General features: G+C 35.0%; 1 protein-coding gene across 3 annotated transcripts in view; it reads right to left on the reverse strand.

The window, feature by feature from the left end:
* The window catches only part of samd12 (sterile alpha motif domain containing 12), a 117,442-nt gene extending 102,913 nt beyond the window's left edge, over nucleotides 1-14,529 (reverse strand). Inside the window, exon 1 of one of the 3 annotated variants that reach the window (XM_015356818.2) lies at nucleotides 13,702-14,160. In XM_015356818.2, coding sequence (XP_015212304.2) covers nucleotides 13,702-13,765 — 64 coding nt within the window. In that variant the 5' untranslated portion in view covers nucleotides 13,766-14,160. Of the gene's footprint in view, nucleotides 1-13,701; nucleotides 14,165-14,366 lie in introns of those variants that run through there. The other 2 variants (XM_015356819.2, XM_015356817.2) reach the window with 2 other exon arrangements.
* Nucleotides 14,530-16,158: the final 1,629 nt, after the last annotated feature.

Consider the following 16,158-nt stretch of genomic DNA (forward strand, 5'->3'; position numbering starts at 1 on the left):
AAAAAAAACAGCAAAATAGAAAATTACATTCTCAGAAAGGTACAATTTTCCAGAAGACTTTGTACCTCATCTTTTTGGTTCCATCTACATTATACTCCTTTGATTCAGTAGCATACTTTAAGATAATATTATTGTTCTTATTTTGAAGCATTTTTTTTCCCTCCATGTTTCGAATTATTGTGCATTTATTTTTAATTCTAACAGACTGACTGAAAATGCATTTTTTAAAGATGAACTGAACTGATCTGTAATTTGCTTCAGCAAATTAAAATGACTGTGTGACACTAATTTGTAAGGATCAACAGTGGCTGAATACCACATAATTTGCAGGTGTGCCAAAATCATTATCATACAAAATTTCATTTTTGGTTTCAAAGCAATTTTTTTTTTACTTTTGGGGAGGTGCAGTCTTGACATCACTGCTTCAGTGACAGAGGCCAGAATGTGATAGTTGGTATTGGTCAGTTGCTACTCAGTACTTTACTTACTTTTCCCTTCGATAAGCACAATATTAAATTAATATTTTTTTCACTTTGTTTCCAATAATAGTAATAATAGTAAGATAGAGAATAAAGATCATAAAACATTTGACAGAATTTACATATTGTTGAAGTACAGTATGTAAATATGACTTTATAAATAAATATTTTATACATACTGTATACAGTAATTTAAGCTGGAAACAAGATGCTGCATTTAAATGAAGACTTCTACAGACAACATGTTTGGGGATGTAACTTTTATTTAAAAGTTTTTTTTTTTATTCTAAAGAAATCCCAGTGTCTAAAACACCTCAGAACATCTGGTAAGAGATTTAACAGATTACTAATAGATGAAATCCCAATTTTTACCAATAAAAGTGAAAATATAGGAGTGTGAGCTGCAATAATGTATTGTGAAATGAAGGAGTTAAGAAAGCTCACATTCACGGAGATACAGTATGCACTCTGAATCTTCAGAATGCCAATCCAGAAAAACTAAGAGAGAGGAACTAGTCCCAGGTTTCCAAGGCAAGAAAATTCAGAAGTCTATCAAGACTTCTATCTATCTACACATATTAAATCTCCAAGCAGGTTTGCTCCAATCAGGATCTAGTATAACAAAAATAATAAAGACTTGGAAGCTCAAGGCAACAGCTCCCAGGACGCTCTGATAACAGACACCAAAGTCCAAATACCAGTCCAAATGCCTTCGAGCAACGACAACAAAATGGAGAATGGTGACTCCATTCTCAGAACCACTGCAGCTAAGTAGGACCCCGAGTATGCTGATTTCCTGATAGGAAAATAAAAGGTGCCTAGAGAAAGACAACGCAATTGGTGTTGTTCAGTGTGGAACAAATGACACAGGCATAAACTGCATGCTTTTCATTCAAAACAAGTTCAGTGGACGTAATTCACTGGTCTCGGGGACCCAACCTGCACCACACAAAAGCAAAGACCTACTATACAGCTTCTTGTCCACTGGAAACCTTCGGTAAATGCTATGTGTATAAACATGATGAAGTTATCAGTTAGTTAGGAGTACGGAAGCATAGAGAAATTGTTGTTATATAGTAAAAGTTAAGAGTTTTAATTACTTAAGCCTAATTGTATTACTTAATAGACCAGATAATATACATATATATAAACACTTTGTTTTGCTAATTTTGGTACCATATGTACAGTACACAGAGAAGATCTCTGTAATCTTATGTCCTATACAGCAATAGTGTTTATTTTTTGGATACTTCAGGAAAATATTGCTGCAAAGATTAAACACCAAAACCCCCAAATTGTCAAGGTTTTAATATGCTGTATTTACAGTCCTATAATTTTAGTGATCTTAACAAAGCTGAGAACTTCGTAACTACTTTTACCTTCATTTCCATGTTGTTCTTTTGCATTTGATGTAAATGGTTGTAATGAATAACATTTGTCAAACATTTGTTCCATTTTATACAGGTCACTGATCATTTTCATGCCTATCAAAATCATAACATAACATTTAAAGAATAAAGATAACAGAAACCTTGATTATATGACAGCTAAGATATTTGTTTTATTTTTTTAACGGCAGCTGAACTCAGGTGATCCAAATTATGACGTCGTCATGATTAACTGAACCAAACAATAAAAAATAGAATGATTTAAGTCAGCATCTTTATTGAAAGCTTAACACTGACTTAGAAACCAATATTGAACAATATATTAATTTAATCAGTCATTATACTGTGGCATTGCAAGAAAATATTTAAATGTGTTCTCTCTTTATCTGGAAAAGGCAATTTTTGGTCAAGCCTTTATTATATTTTAATGACATTTAAGGTATTAAGATTGACTGTGACTAATACTTTCTGCTTGAATTGCTAGTGCCATGAATATGAGTACTTAACACTGTGTGCTTCATGGAAATTAATATTTATAGAAGCTAAAATAAGACCGCATTTTTGTTCCAATTTTTTTTTTCCACTCAAAGTCTGCTTAAATTAAAATTGAGCCATTGTTAATGCCAGTTAAAGCCCCTGGTTTCTGTTTCTGCTTTTCAGATTCACGTCGGTAGGCCACCATTCAAGACAAAAAGAGTGGTAAAAGCTGTCTCAGGCACTTAAATTTTCTGGAAATAAAGGTTACAACAGTCAGGCAAAAGACCAAGCCAGGGCTGGTTTGTGATGGATTTTTGTAAAGGTCCTACTGTGCTATTTCAGAAAAATCTATGCCAAGAAAATTCAAAGAGCTAGTAGTAGGGATTCAAAAATCATCTTGTTGTATTACTGTTCTCTATGAGTTGCAAGAGCTTCTCTAGTTAAGATTCCTTTAATTTTGCTTTTCACTGTTCACATGCTGAAAATTGTCTAGTCACGTACATGAAAAAATACATGAGCTTTCTGTGAGTGCTACTCCTGATCATTTGAAAATAGTCCACATTTAGTATAATACAATCCAGTGTGTAAAATGCTTTGTTAAAAGCTTTCAGGCCCTGCTATGTTTAACTACAGAAACCATTTCTACTTTCAAGCTTAAAAACCCAAGTTAGAGTTCAGACCACATTGCCTTCAATTCAAAGCAAAATGCAATTGAGGACCACTGCACCGTGAACAAGAAGAACATACTGTATTTTCAACACTCGGGAGCTACTGTTTAAAATTCGTAGACAGTTTTAAAAACGGTACAAGAAAGTATATTTTTACACTTTTAACCATAAAACGAGACCTCACATTTTTCTCTTTTGCATTTGTAGGAGAAAATCTGGATGGTTGTGCAACTATCAATGATATGATAGAAACAAAACTAATATACTGTACTGTACATGATGAGAGAAAGAGAGCATCTCTGTTCTAGCTATGTAATGTACAACAGAAAGCTGCATCTGAACATCTATTGCTTTAGTTGGCTTTATATCCACATGATTGGTCACAAATGATATATGGGGTGTCTTTGAAAGTTCACATTGGCTTTGATGTCAAATTTACATCAGACATCTAGTATCAGCTCAGCAATTCCTCCAAAACTCTTAGTTGTTCGTGTTTCATTAGAACTCAATCTGTTCTTGTACATGGTAGGGATGAAAAAGTAAAGTTACTGTGATTGGAGTGACAAGCTAAATTCACTGGGATGTCCCTAAAAGAAAGATGAACACACTACTTCAAACTGTCTCAATCACATTCATAATTAATTATAATTCCGCATATCCCTGTACACAGCCTAAGGATAAATACTATCCTGAGGAAATCCTACTATTTTTAGAGATTAATGTCAAGATCCAGTCATCAGGACTATCGAATTTAATTCAAATTTAAAGTATTTCTTAACTTGATTAATGACTCACAGAAATGGTAATCCTATTTACAAATATTACCATTAGCAGGAAAAGAACTCTCTATCAATATGTGCCTTTTTATGCACCATAAATAAAAGCAACATTTGATTTTGACAGTATTTGATTACGGTAAACTGATGTACTTTGGATATCCACAAACTGTTTACAGACACAGAGCCTGAAAGAGGTCAAGGTTAATAAGATAGTGAAAAGAAAGAAATAATACCATTTTTGACAAGCAACAGTTGTAATGGATACAAACAGGGTTTATGATTTGTTATATTTAGAGTTTCAGCAGGATTCTGATAACTTTCCAGTAAGACCACATTTAGAATATTGCCCACAAATTTGGTTATCACATTAATAAAGTGATATTGCTGTTCTGGAATGTTATCTGAGAAGACAATAGTCCACAGAAGAGCAGCTAGATACATTCCCAGGCTTGAAGGAATGCTCTACATTAATGGACTATAGAACTGCACCATTGTAATCTTGAACCAACTGGTTATTCCAAGTCAGATACAGCTTGATTGGACAAAGCTTGGAACAATGGAGAGCATTTATCCCAACTCTAACTTCTTGTAGTATGTTTTTAAATTAAAAATATGCAGTATGGCTAATATCATACAGAACTGCTGTACTGTAACTGTAATGTAACATTTTATTAAATTTAAATATATGAGCCTTAAATGAGCCACTTCTAAACCAGAGTCTTAATTGGCTTAACCTTCATATTTCATTTTTCATTTCGGATCTCCTACATTCTAGAGTTTTCGCTATAAATGAATGAAAATAAGAAACGTATACATACATTCAGTCAGAATAAAGGATCAAGACATTAATTGACTCTCCAGTGCATGTAGAAGATTCCCTTTTCTGGAGCTCAAATAAGAGAAGAAATAGTAGCCATAATTTCAGCATATGTATAGAGTGTACTGTATATCGGAAATATAAGTCAGAGCTTTAACCTTTCATGAGGAAGAAGTGAAAGGATTTCCACTAGAAATATAATGAGTTAGTGTTTCAACTCAATATATTTCACCAGTTAAATTAAGGGGGAAAGTTACTGTAGGTAAGACTCAATTGTGCAAGCCCAGAGTGGAATATAACAATAATAACATGGCTTATACCTACTGTTACAGTACATACAGTACAGTGTCATGGGATCTTTAAAGATCAAACAGTTAGGACCTAGGTTTAATGTTTCTTCCAAAGGATGGCGCCGGCAACCTGATACAAACCGGCAACCTTCCAGCCACAGGTGCAGATCCTTAGACACAGAGCCACCACACCGCCCCACAAAAATGTTCTTGGGCTTGTGCCCTCACCACTCCCACCCCAGTTCATCCCCCACCGCATGGGCTCTGACCCAGGTCTCGGGCATTGCTAAACAGGGGTATTGCTGGCTGAGCTAAAGAAGACCTTCAAATGTTTTTTTTTTTACTTGACTTTGACCTTAATGTCTACTGTATGCAACTAAGTAGTAAGTTTCAGTAGCTGGAAGAAAGCAACAGTAGTATAACATTGCAGAAGAAAGCAAGTACTGATGTGAATTAAAAATGTAACAGACTTTTTGAAGTTCTTAAAATAATATTCCTTTAAGGGAAGATAAGCAAGAAAATATGATGTCAGTGTGGCAGCATTAATTAACTTGCTTCAGCTGGAACAAAGAAATTGCAGGCTTTCAAAAGTTTCACACAGTAGATGAGACCTTGATTAAAAGCACAGGGAATCACATTAAAGATTTCTTGTGAAATCAAGTCTGTAAATGTGCTATGCAGTGGTGTTATCAATTGCAAGAGGACTTGCAAATGTCTGGAGGGCAATGAGTGACAATTATCTATTTTTAATATATTATTTTAATTAAAAAACAGTAATTTACAAAACAAAATCTAAAATCTGTCAAGAAAAAATTATAGAATTTAATTTTCAAGTATTTCTTAACTTGATTAATGACTCACGGGAAAGGCTATTTTCATCATCACTGACAGTGCGATGCCTTGATGTTTTATTTCAAAGTTTGCACATTTAATTTGAATCTCTTTTAGAAATATGACCCTTAGAAGAAACCCATATACACATCTGAGCCCTCTCATCTAGACTGAGAAACAACCAGAGCAAGAGATACTTTAAAAAGCAAAATAATGATCACACGCGTTTTGATCTCTCCAAATGATGTGCTGTATAGTGATTATGTTTCCTGACACTTGTTGAAGAAAAAGGACTAGAACCTCTGACTTACGTTATTAAGATTTCAGCATTTTTTCAGATGTACTGTACAAGATGATCCAGGAGTTTTGGAACAAAGTTTAATGGACAGATCAGACCATAAGAGGATAAAGCTTTACTAAAATTATTTGAAAGTTAAACTGTAGAGAAAGAATGACACTGCTCCAAAGAACACCTCCTCATTGGTAAGGCAGAGTTGAGGTAATCTCATGTCCCAGACATGCATGGCAGCTTCTTAAACTAGCGCACTTGTCTGTATTGACAATACATTGCACATAACAAATGTACTTCCAATATGATCAAATGTATGCTTATAATTGTCAAAAAAATAAAATGAATATTATACAGTACGTGTCATACATATTAACATCATGATTAAAAGCACTAAATACGTTTTACATTTGCGGATCCAAAACATTCAAAGAGCACTGCATATTTGTACATTTTAAACACTTGAATAGATGCTTAAACACCACTTCTGGGCTGTCTGAGTAATGGTGCAGCTTTTCAATGTTTTTGTCAACGCAGCTTAAAATAGGTTTGTAACAATTTCAGAAGATGAACTGAAGAACAAACAATTTTAATAGGTACTGTACATTGAAAAAAATCAAGATAAAAAAGACTATTAGAACATTTTAATCCTAACATATAGTCATGTATATTTTATATATTTAAATGACATAGTTTGAAATATACATATTTTAATACTGTAAAATACTTTCACAACACATTTATTCTACCACACTACGGAAGGAGCAAAAGCAAAGATATTGTTCACCGACACATCAACACTTAAATGGCCTCTGAGTGTTTTAAATCTAATTTATCAGAAAAGTCTATCTGTGAGTTGCATCTCTTTCATTGTATTGATGTTAAGCAAAGAAAACAGTGCAATACTCAAATGATTAAAAAGATTCCAACTTCATTAGCTATAAAATCTGACATTTCGACCAAGCTTACCCCCATCATTAAGGTAAGCAAAACATTTGTCCACCTAAATACTAAAAAACATTCTTATTAAGATTTTTTTCAGTTTGAAATGAATGTATTATGAACAATAAATACAGATAAATTAACACCTTTTCCTAAAAAACATAATAATAATCATATTAATTATAATTATAATAAGCATCATAATAATATCACCGCTTAATAAGTCAAGCAATATTTATGTTAATTATGTTATTTCTAAAGTAAATTGCCTTGGAGCAAACACATTTGTTACAATAAGCGACTAACTTGTTGGGAAAAAAAAGGGTTACAAAGATAAATGGTTAAAACAAGGCGAGTCTGAGATTCTTTTACAGCAATAATTGATTAATTGAAATAAATAACTTTAGTTTTTATTCAGAAAAGGTATAAATTGATCGTTATCACAGATGTTGGTTATATTTTTAGACACTGATAAGGAAACCAGTGGTTTTACATGAGATGACATTCTCATACTTGAAAGATAGCTGTATGTTTCTAAATTAATGAATAAAAAAGGCCCTATGCCAGAACAAATATTATTTGTTCTCCTTGATATTGAATCATTACTGTACTGTAATGTACTATAATGTCTCCCTCAACACAGCATTGAACACTGTGTACATTTTCTCTGAAAAGTCTTAAATATTATTGAAAAGGACGCTGTATTATTTCTTATAATTCACTCAGTAAATAGCCAATATAACAGGCTAGGAAAACGAAAATACTGCAGTTTGATCTGCAAGTAGAGCCTGCAAAAATGGCCTCTAATTACTGTAAATATACACACAGGGTGATGATTATATAATTTGATTAGACTACTGGTGAAGTGTAAATCAGCATATTCTCAATGGGTTCAAATAATAGTTTGATATAAGGGGCAGGCAAGATGATTGGGTTTTTGAGTGTTTTTCTTTAGTTATAAGAACCTGAAAAGGCCTCAAATACAGTACCACCACCTGGACCTCAACAGCCATTGCATGCTTTTATGAGTGTAAATCTTGGAGACTGCCCTTGTGGAAGGCAGACCCTGTAAAAGCCAACTGCCTTTGATTGTTTTTTTTTTCAAAAAAGAAAAAAAAAGTCAAGGTCAGGTGGCATGGTGGAGCAGTGGATGGTATTACTGCCTCTCAGCTCTGGGGCCCTATCTCTGTTTAGTTTTCGATTGGATTTCCTTGGGGCGCCCCAGCTTCCTCCTTCAGTGTGAAGACCTGCTGGTAGGCTAATTGGCTCCTGGAAAATTGGCCCTGTTTGTTAGTCTGCCCTGCGATGGACTGGTGTCCCATTCTCTGCTTTTACCTGTTGCTTGCCAGGTTAGGCTCTGGATCCCCCATGACGCTGTACTGGATAAGGTGGTTTTAGAAAATAAAACTTATATTCTAATCAATGTAATGTCCCTTTGAAATCATTGCCTTCTGCAAATTATAAATGTGGCAATTGTATTCATTGCAGATACACCAAAGAGGCATTTATCACTCATTATCAAGGTAAAGCTATTACAACTTGTGGGTAATTAACTGTAAAACTCAGAATATCTTCCATTTGATGCTTTGTGAATTGCTTTATATACAGCAGAAACTGAGAAAACTTAGAACTAGAATATGTGAATATGGGGACTACTGTAAAATATGGTCTTCTCTATTCCTGTTATTCAGAAAGGAGAACATATTATTGATTTATTTTATTTAAGAAAAGTAGATGCATACTGTATGCAGTAACAACACCAAAGGTAGAGACATTCATATCTTGTGTAAGATTAAAGTAACATACTGGATGTATTTTCAGGATACTTCTAACACTCAAGGGGTTATTTAATTATGATTGCTTTTATAAGTGTATATTTTAAACTTGATATGACATGATTATAACATTTTTGCTTTTTGTACAGTGTACTCATCTGCCCACTTTTCCTTGTCATTGATATACTGGTTTGATTTACATTTCAAGATTTAACATACTGATCTATGTCTCATTCACATTCAATATGAATTCACTTAATATTATCAAACCCATGAAATGAGCTTAAACAAAGTATTGTTTAACCGTGGCTATTAAGATGTTGATTAAAAAGTGTTTATTTAGCCATGTTGACTGTTCATTGTTCAATGTTCAATATCCATTTATTGGAAACAGGTCCACTTCCTGACTTCCAGGTCAATTGAGATTTTAAAATGCATAATTAATAAAGGTTATCTATTTATCTATTGACCGAGTGTTGCAAGTGTTCTTTGGTCATATACACGATTATGTAGACCTGTTTTACAAAGGCACTTAGATTCCATTTTGTTAAACACATATACTTAGTTTTACAAATATTAAATAGATACCAGCTGCTTTTTTGTAAGGCCTTTATGGACAAGTTGGCTACCTCAATATTAATTCCTGTTTTGGAGAGCTTTTCTCAGATTTTCTATATTACACTTTCAGTATGTGGCCACTTTCTCAATATCCTAAGGTAGCACTACTGTATTATTATTGTACTTCTTATTAATGTTGACAAAATGACTAAGGATTCTATAAAAGAGAAACCACATTCTTTACATTCTCAAACAGCATTCCTTAGGCCAAAAAAACAAGACAGGCAACATTATAGTTGTGGCCACTCATACTCAAATAGTTTAGCTCCGCATTGGTTAAAAAAGTAGGGTAACTGCATTATAAATCAGGAGACTGCACACGCAGCGGTAATTCAGATTTTAATGAAGCTCATTATGTAACCCATTTTGTTATTTAGACTTTTAAGAGGACAGATACTGGGACTGAATTCGGTGGATCTCAGTATCTTTTTGACATGAATAGTGTTTTGCATCGTGACAGACCCCATCATTAAATAAGAACACTCCAGAGATTTGAACAGGGATAAAAACAACGCTGGCGATCGTGGGGACTGCAGGAAGCTTTGTTTCAAAGTAGACTCCAAAGCAGCCTCCCTGAGCTAAACCCAGGCATCCAACCAACAACATGGGGCTCTTTTATCAACAGACTAATTATCCCCATTTGAGAACGCAGCATAAACTACCTATAATAACCCCATTAATGAACTAATGCTCAGTTAGTGTCAGGTCAGTGGCTATTATGATCCCTTGCTAGAACAGCCTGCCACTTTATTTTACAATGACTTACCCCCCTTTAAACCACGATTAGCACTCCTATTTGTTTTCACTAGATCACACAATAGCAAAATATATTAATTGCCTTCTAAATGTAGAATGTTTTCTAGGATAACTTATCACCATTATATAAAATATCAGAGTTGTGACTATTGCACAAGCATCTCTGTTCTGTTGAAAAGTATAAAGACAGATGTCTGATCGATTAACTCTCAGAAATAAATGTGCAACTATAAGCATTTATATCAGCAGCATAAAATTAGTGACCAGTGTCAGCTTTAACTGTAAACACTACCTGAGAGATTGGTAAGATAAAGAAGCCAACAGCTGTGACGTGAAGCAAAAAGCAGCTTAACTTGTTCCATAATTAGAAGAGTTGTCATCTTTTTGACAGAGAAATCGAATTAGCCATGGATACTGTACTGTATGTATCTTGAACATGAGAATCATGGTTCAGGGTTGTTTTGGTGCCTCAGGATTCAGACAGCTTGCCATCATAGATGAATCCCTGAATTCAGCATTCGATTAGCAAATTCTACAGGAAAACGTCAGGCCACCCAATTGTCAAACGAAGCTGAGCCAAAAGTGGGTCATGGAGGAAGACAATGACCCTAAATATACAAGTAAAAGATACAAGAGAATGGCTTTCTACTTTCATGATAAAATCATCACATTTTATATCTTAAATATACAAGAATACAGACAAATTTAGAGGGTTTACAAGCTTTTTCTCAGTACTGCATATCAACTACTGGGGTAGAGTTTTGTTTTTCAGTACTCAATCTCATTTCTGAGAGTAGTGTGGTGATATTCTGAGATGTAATATTCTGACTGTGATATTAGGGAATGGAATTATTTTGTGCCTTTATTACTTTCTCTCTGCAAAACGTCCTCAAATAATCACTTTATCACCTATTTTGTACTGTTCTCCACGCGCAGTTGTCATAATGTCTTGTGTCTTTCTCATCCCACACACTGTTTAGTCTTAGAAATGTGGTATCATTGACCCATTAGTGACCATTAGTATCACAAGAACGGTCTTTTCTGATCCAGGTTTATGGACCAGTTCCTATTCTAAATGTTTTCAATTTTTCAGGCTGTAAATCCTCACCTCACAGTAGTGTATTGCAAACCCAACTCATTTTTTCTTTGCTATGAAGTGGTCTGTGATATTATAATTAGAATGGCTAGATTCTAGATACTGAAGGAAACTAATAAGCCTTTAGCTCTGAGCCACCATTTCTTTCTTTGTTTCTGCTTTTTGCTTTAGTCACTTTTTGGGACAATGATCATTATATCTATACCTCTCGATGACACTCTGCGTACTATTATGCAAAATATTGAGTATCTCATAAAATGGCATTCCTTGTGAAAGGTAATTTTGATAACATGATTTGGACGTACTGTATTTCATAATCCATTTGGGGCCATAATATTGTGTACTCCTGCTTAATGGTTTCAGTACAACACTGAGGTTAAAAAAATGTTTAGTTTGCTTTTGCAAGTGTACACAGAAGGGATGAAATAAATTCCAGAAGGCACATTTACTGTTTAAAGGTAGTGAAGCTTCTCATTTGATCAAAACCACATAATATTCCCAGTAAATCGACTTGTAGGGAAAGGATTTGCTCTTCAGAATGAATGGTAATACCACTGAATACAGGCAAAATAACAACCATACATATATTACATTAAGAAGAGGGTTTGAGGTACCTCTTATTCTCTGGTCTCATTCCTGTTTAGACAATATAGGGTGAGACTGCTATGAGGGGAAATAAGGAAAGGTGCAAATCCCATATTTTTTTATAAACATGAGACTCATATGAAATGCGATTACGGCTATGCATTAATAAAGATGTACAGTAGAATTCCCAAAGTGTGAAAAACATCTGCAGCAAAACTGGGAGAATGTGTCTTCTGCTTTATCTTCAGCTGGCCATTTTTCATACAAATCAATATTTTATAATGATTCTGCCCACCTTACTTGCATTTCTCTAAAAATTTCCTTCCAAACAGACAAAGAAGGTAAGGGAGATAAACCTCTCAACAAACTAAACACTAAATGTAAAACAAAGACACGGTAACTTCTCATAAAAGAGCATAGTTTTGACACAAAAGCTTAAAATTAAAAACAGAAATGTCCCTCTTAAAAACATGTAAAATTCCTCTTGAAGATGAGCCACATTTACTGTAAATAATTTTACGTCACAGTGATTTAAAGAAGTATGTTCAGGAATCTACGAAAGAGAAGTACAATAAAAAGTAAAGACATTTCCAGACATAATACTGATTTTTACAGTTATATTAAGCGTATAGGGAAAAACAGCACACTGTTCCCGTGAGTTAGAAAGAGGCCACCCATTCAAAATATCTCTCCATGCTTAACTGTATTTAATGTTTAATATCTGCCCTACATTCCTTGTCTAACACAGTCAGCAAAACTGTGACTAGTGTAATGTTAGTGAAAGATTCAAGGCAATTTTCCAGAACAGTCGCAACAGAAAATCCAGCATTGATAAACAGAGCTCTATTCTGAAACAAAGGTGAGATCAAGGATACATACAGTACAGGCATTGTTATTTATATCATTGGAACTTAAATGCCCATTTTCCCCAGTGTGACGGGATTGGCATTAAAGCTGATGGCATTACTCTAAAAGTGCACAGAACATAACAAGACAGTAAGCTCTAGAAGGACAAAATTACTAAATCTTTGCAACAGAAAAGTAAGACTATATATAACTTTCTTACAGTTGCAGAGGAATTACTGCAGAGGAAACATGAATAAAGGAAGAACATAAAAATTCCACACAGATGGTACCCCAGGGCGTCAGCGATGCTTACCACTGCCCTTAGAAAGTTTATTTTAACTACATTTACAGACATTTACTAATACTTTAATACAATCTGAAAAGGAGCCTTTTAAAACTTGAAGTGCTTACACTTGCTCTGCAATGGGCATGTTATTTGATTTCCTGCAAAATAAATTTTGGAATCTGATACATACTGTACTGTTTAACCTGAAGAGTATTTAATAAACTGAAACAACTTTAAAGTAAATGTCATGGTCATTTAACCCTTTAGGACACAAGTACAGTACCTAGTTATGTAATTATACATATCTCTTAAGCCTTATACAAAGTCAAATTAGCAAGTCACTTTAAAGACTTACTGTACATAATGGAGATTTAATAAAACAAACGTTGGAAAATTCCAGATTGAGCAATAGTTGTACAAATTTCCTTGACCTTAAATTAGAGGTCAAACTGAAGATCTACTAGGTTGTTCATTTATCTAGCCTGACAATGCTAGACATTTGGGAAAACTGAAGGCTATTAAAATAAAGGGTCACTACTACAACGTCCAAAAATATATCCACATTCCACTGCGAACAACTTAAAATATACAGTAGTGTCCATGTTCAGCAAAATATCAAAGACCCTTAGAAAAAGTTTCAGACTCCTGAAATACTCAAAAAGGTTTTACACTCAGCACTATACAGTATATTGTCGAAGCTGTCCCTTATCACAGAACCTGCTTCCAAAATTACAACAGTATTACATTTGCACAAATCTGGCACCGCGCATAATGCCTACCTCTCGCCTGATTTTGTATCCAAAAACCATCATTGATTTGTAGGTGGTGTGACTGACCCAACATCCCAAGCACGCTCAATACTGCAAACACTGACAATTGACTTCTTCGCAAGAGTAGCGCCAAAGACACGCACGTCCTGTAACAAGTCTATTTCAGTCCACTATTAGCAACATATGGCATATAAAAGCGCATCAAACCAAGGGAGAAATCAACTCTCGGGCACACGTAAAGTGTATCTGCAGGTCACATACAGTAGTAGTTAATTTTCGCTATCCGAACGCATAACACGACCCTTGTCTCTTCGCAGCAGAAGCACAGTTTCTGTAGTAAAAATGAACAGCTTGGATAGCTTTACACCACCTATAGTATCGGACAAGTACATGTGAAGACGGCAGCGGTTATGTTCAGGGTTAGTTTCTGCTCTTTAACTAAGCATATTGCTCTACCCACATGACCAGTTAAAATCTGACACAGCGCCTATTTATTTCTCTGAGCAGAACTGAATTTTCATATCTCAGTGATGATCTACTGTACGGCATGCACCGACTGTAGCGCTAACCAATCACAGTCAACTAGTTTTCAGGTGGATATTATCGTTGCATTATTTTCCCCAGTTGACATGATACCCGAATGCTGAAGACTGACATTAACAATCCGTCCTTACCTTCAACAGCCATTCTATCACTCTTACTTTACTTCATTCATTATTCGTGTGGTGGCAATAGATCAGAAGTTCAATGCATTATACCAATCTTTTGCTTCTGGGCATCCGCAGCCAGTGACAAATCAACCTGCACTGCACAAACCGAGCCTTTGTGCCAAAGAATTGTGGGGGTTGTAGTTTATCCTATTTACAGCCTGTACGAAATGCGAATGATTTTTCAGTTCTGATGTGCCCCGTATTAAATTACTGTTCAACGACTGATTATGTAGGTGATATTAATATTTTACGCAAAATAAATGTTTTGGTTATAGTTCTTATACATAAGGTTTTCGTAGATGACGACACTACAACACCCATGCAACAATTCATTTGGATTCCTTAGCTGCTAATTTAAAGGTAAAAAAAGAGGAAGCGCTTTCTCCGTATCTGTGTTTGCTATGACGACATTTGGTGGTAGGTAGGTTAAAGTGTTACAACATAGACAAAACAACCTTAAAATAAACTACAGAGACTTTGGAGTATGTGCAGTCGATGAAGGCTGGACAGACCTGCAAAAAAGAAAACCAGTCTTTCTGCGTACATTGAATGGCACTGTATAAACAGATATATTTAAATATAAACATCTGATGCCTTTAAGTTACTTGGAAATAAAAAAAAACCGTTTGTTGTCATTGAAAAAGTTGAAAATGACTTTTGATTATCTTTAGAGATGATCTTTGGCTACTGAGTATTATTTACAGCTCATAGTACTTTCTCAAAACATAAAATATCAGCATATTTTAGATGAAATAAAAGTATTGTAGCATTTTTTTATTTTTGAATTGAAAATTTAAATATAGGAGTAAAATGTCATCCTGTTGGCAACAAAGCAAAAATAAATACTCTTTATAAATAAGCCTTGTCATAAATGAGCCAAACTAGTCCTATCACATTCCTTAAATGACAAGGCACTGACACAAGGTGAATCTAGCACAGATTAACATCTTGAACTTTTTTTTTATGTCTGACTGAAACTTGTCATCGACAACATGATTGTTTCCTGCTAAACCAGATTTGCCAGCCACTTCTGATTTGGGTTAGAATAAAAAATTCCAGGAGAGGAGAGTGGACATGATGGTTAACATTGCTGATTCACAGCTCTTGGGTCCTGGGTTTGATTCTGAATTTTCTCCTCTTGAATTTGCTCCTGGATGCTCCAGTTTGCTTCCACATTCCAAAGACAAGCTGGCTTGTGCACTTTTCTGGCCGGAGCGGTGGCTCTGTGGCTCAGGATCTGCGCCCGTGGCTGGAAGGTTGTCGGTTTGTATCCCGTGGCCGGCAGAGGAATCCTACTCTGTTGGGCCCCTGAGCAAGGCCCTTAACCCTAGCTGCTCCAGGGGTGCTGTATAAATGGCTGACCCTGTCACGATATTAGTTCCCCCTCCTTAAGGGTGCTCCAGCCCTTTCACTTAAGACTTCATTCTCACATTCCTAATACAAGAAATTGTATATGACCAATAAAGTGATCTGATCTTATCTCTTCCTGCCCGAATGTAATTGCTCTGTGCATTCCTGGGATAGACCCCAATTGCTGTGACCCTTTCTGGGAATAAAAAGCTTTCTCATAATGAATGGATGGCAAATTCTGCAAGCAAAAATAACTATTTTTTCCCTGAATGTTTTTAAATGCTATCCATTTTCTATTTGAATTTTTACACTATTTGAACTAAAGTGGGTCTAAATATTCCTATTGATTTCCAACATTACCCATTGGCGTTCAAATTTTTAGCTGTTTTGGACTGCTTTAGCCTTT

The sequence above is a fragment of the Lepisosteus oculatus genome, chromosome 10 (genome assembly GCF_040954835.1).
Source record: "Lepisosteus oculatus isolate fLepOcu1 chromosome 10, fLepOcu1.hap2, whole genome shotgun sequence".
NCBI classification, from domain to species: domain Eukaryota; kingdom Metazoa; phylum Chordata; class Actinopteri; order Semionotiformes; family Lepisosteidae; genus Lepisosteus; species Lepisosteus oculatus.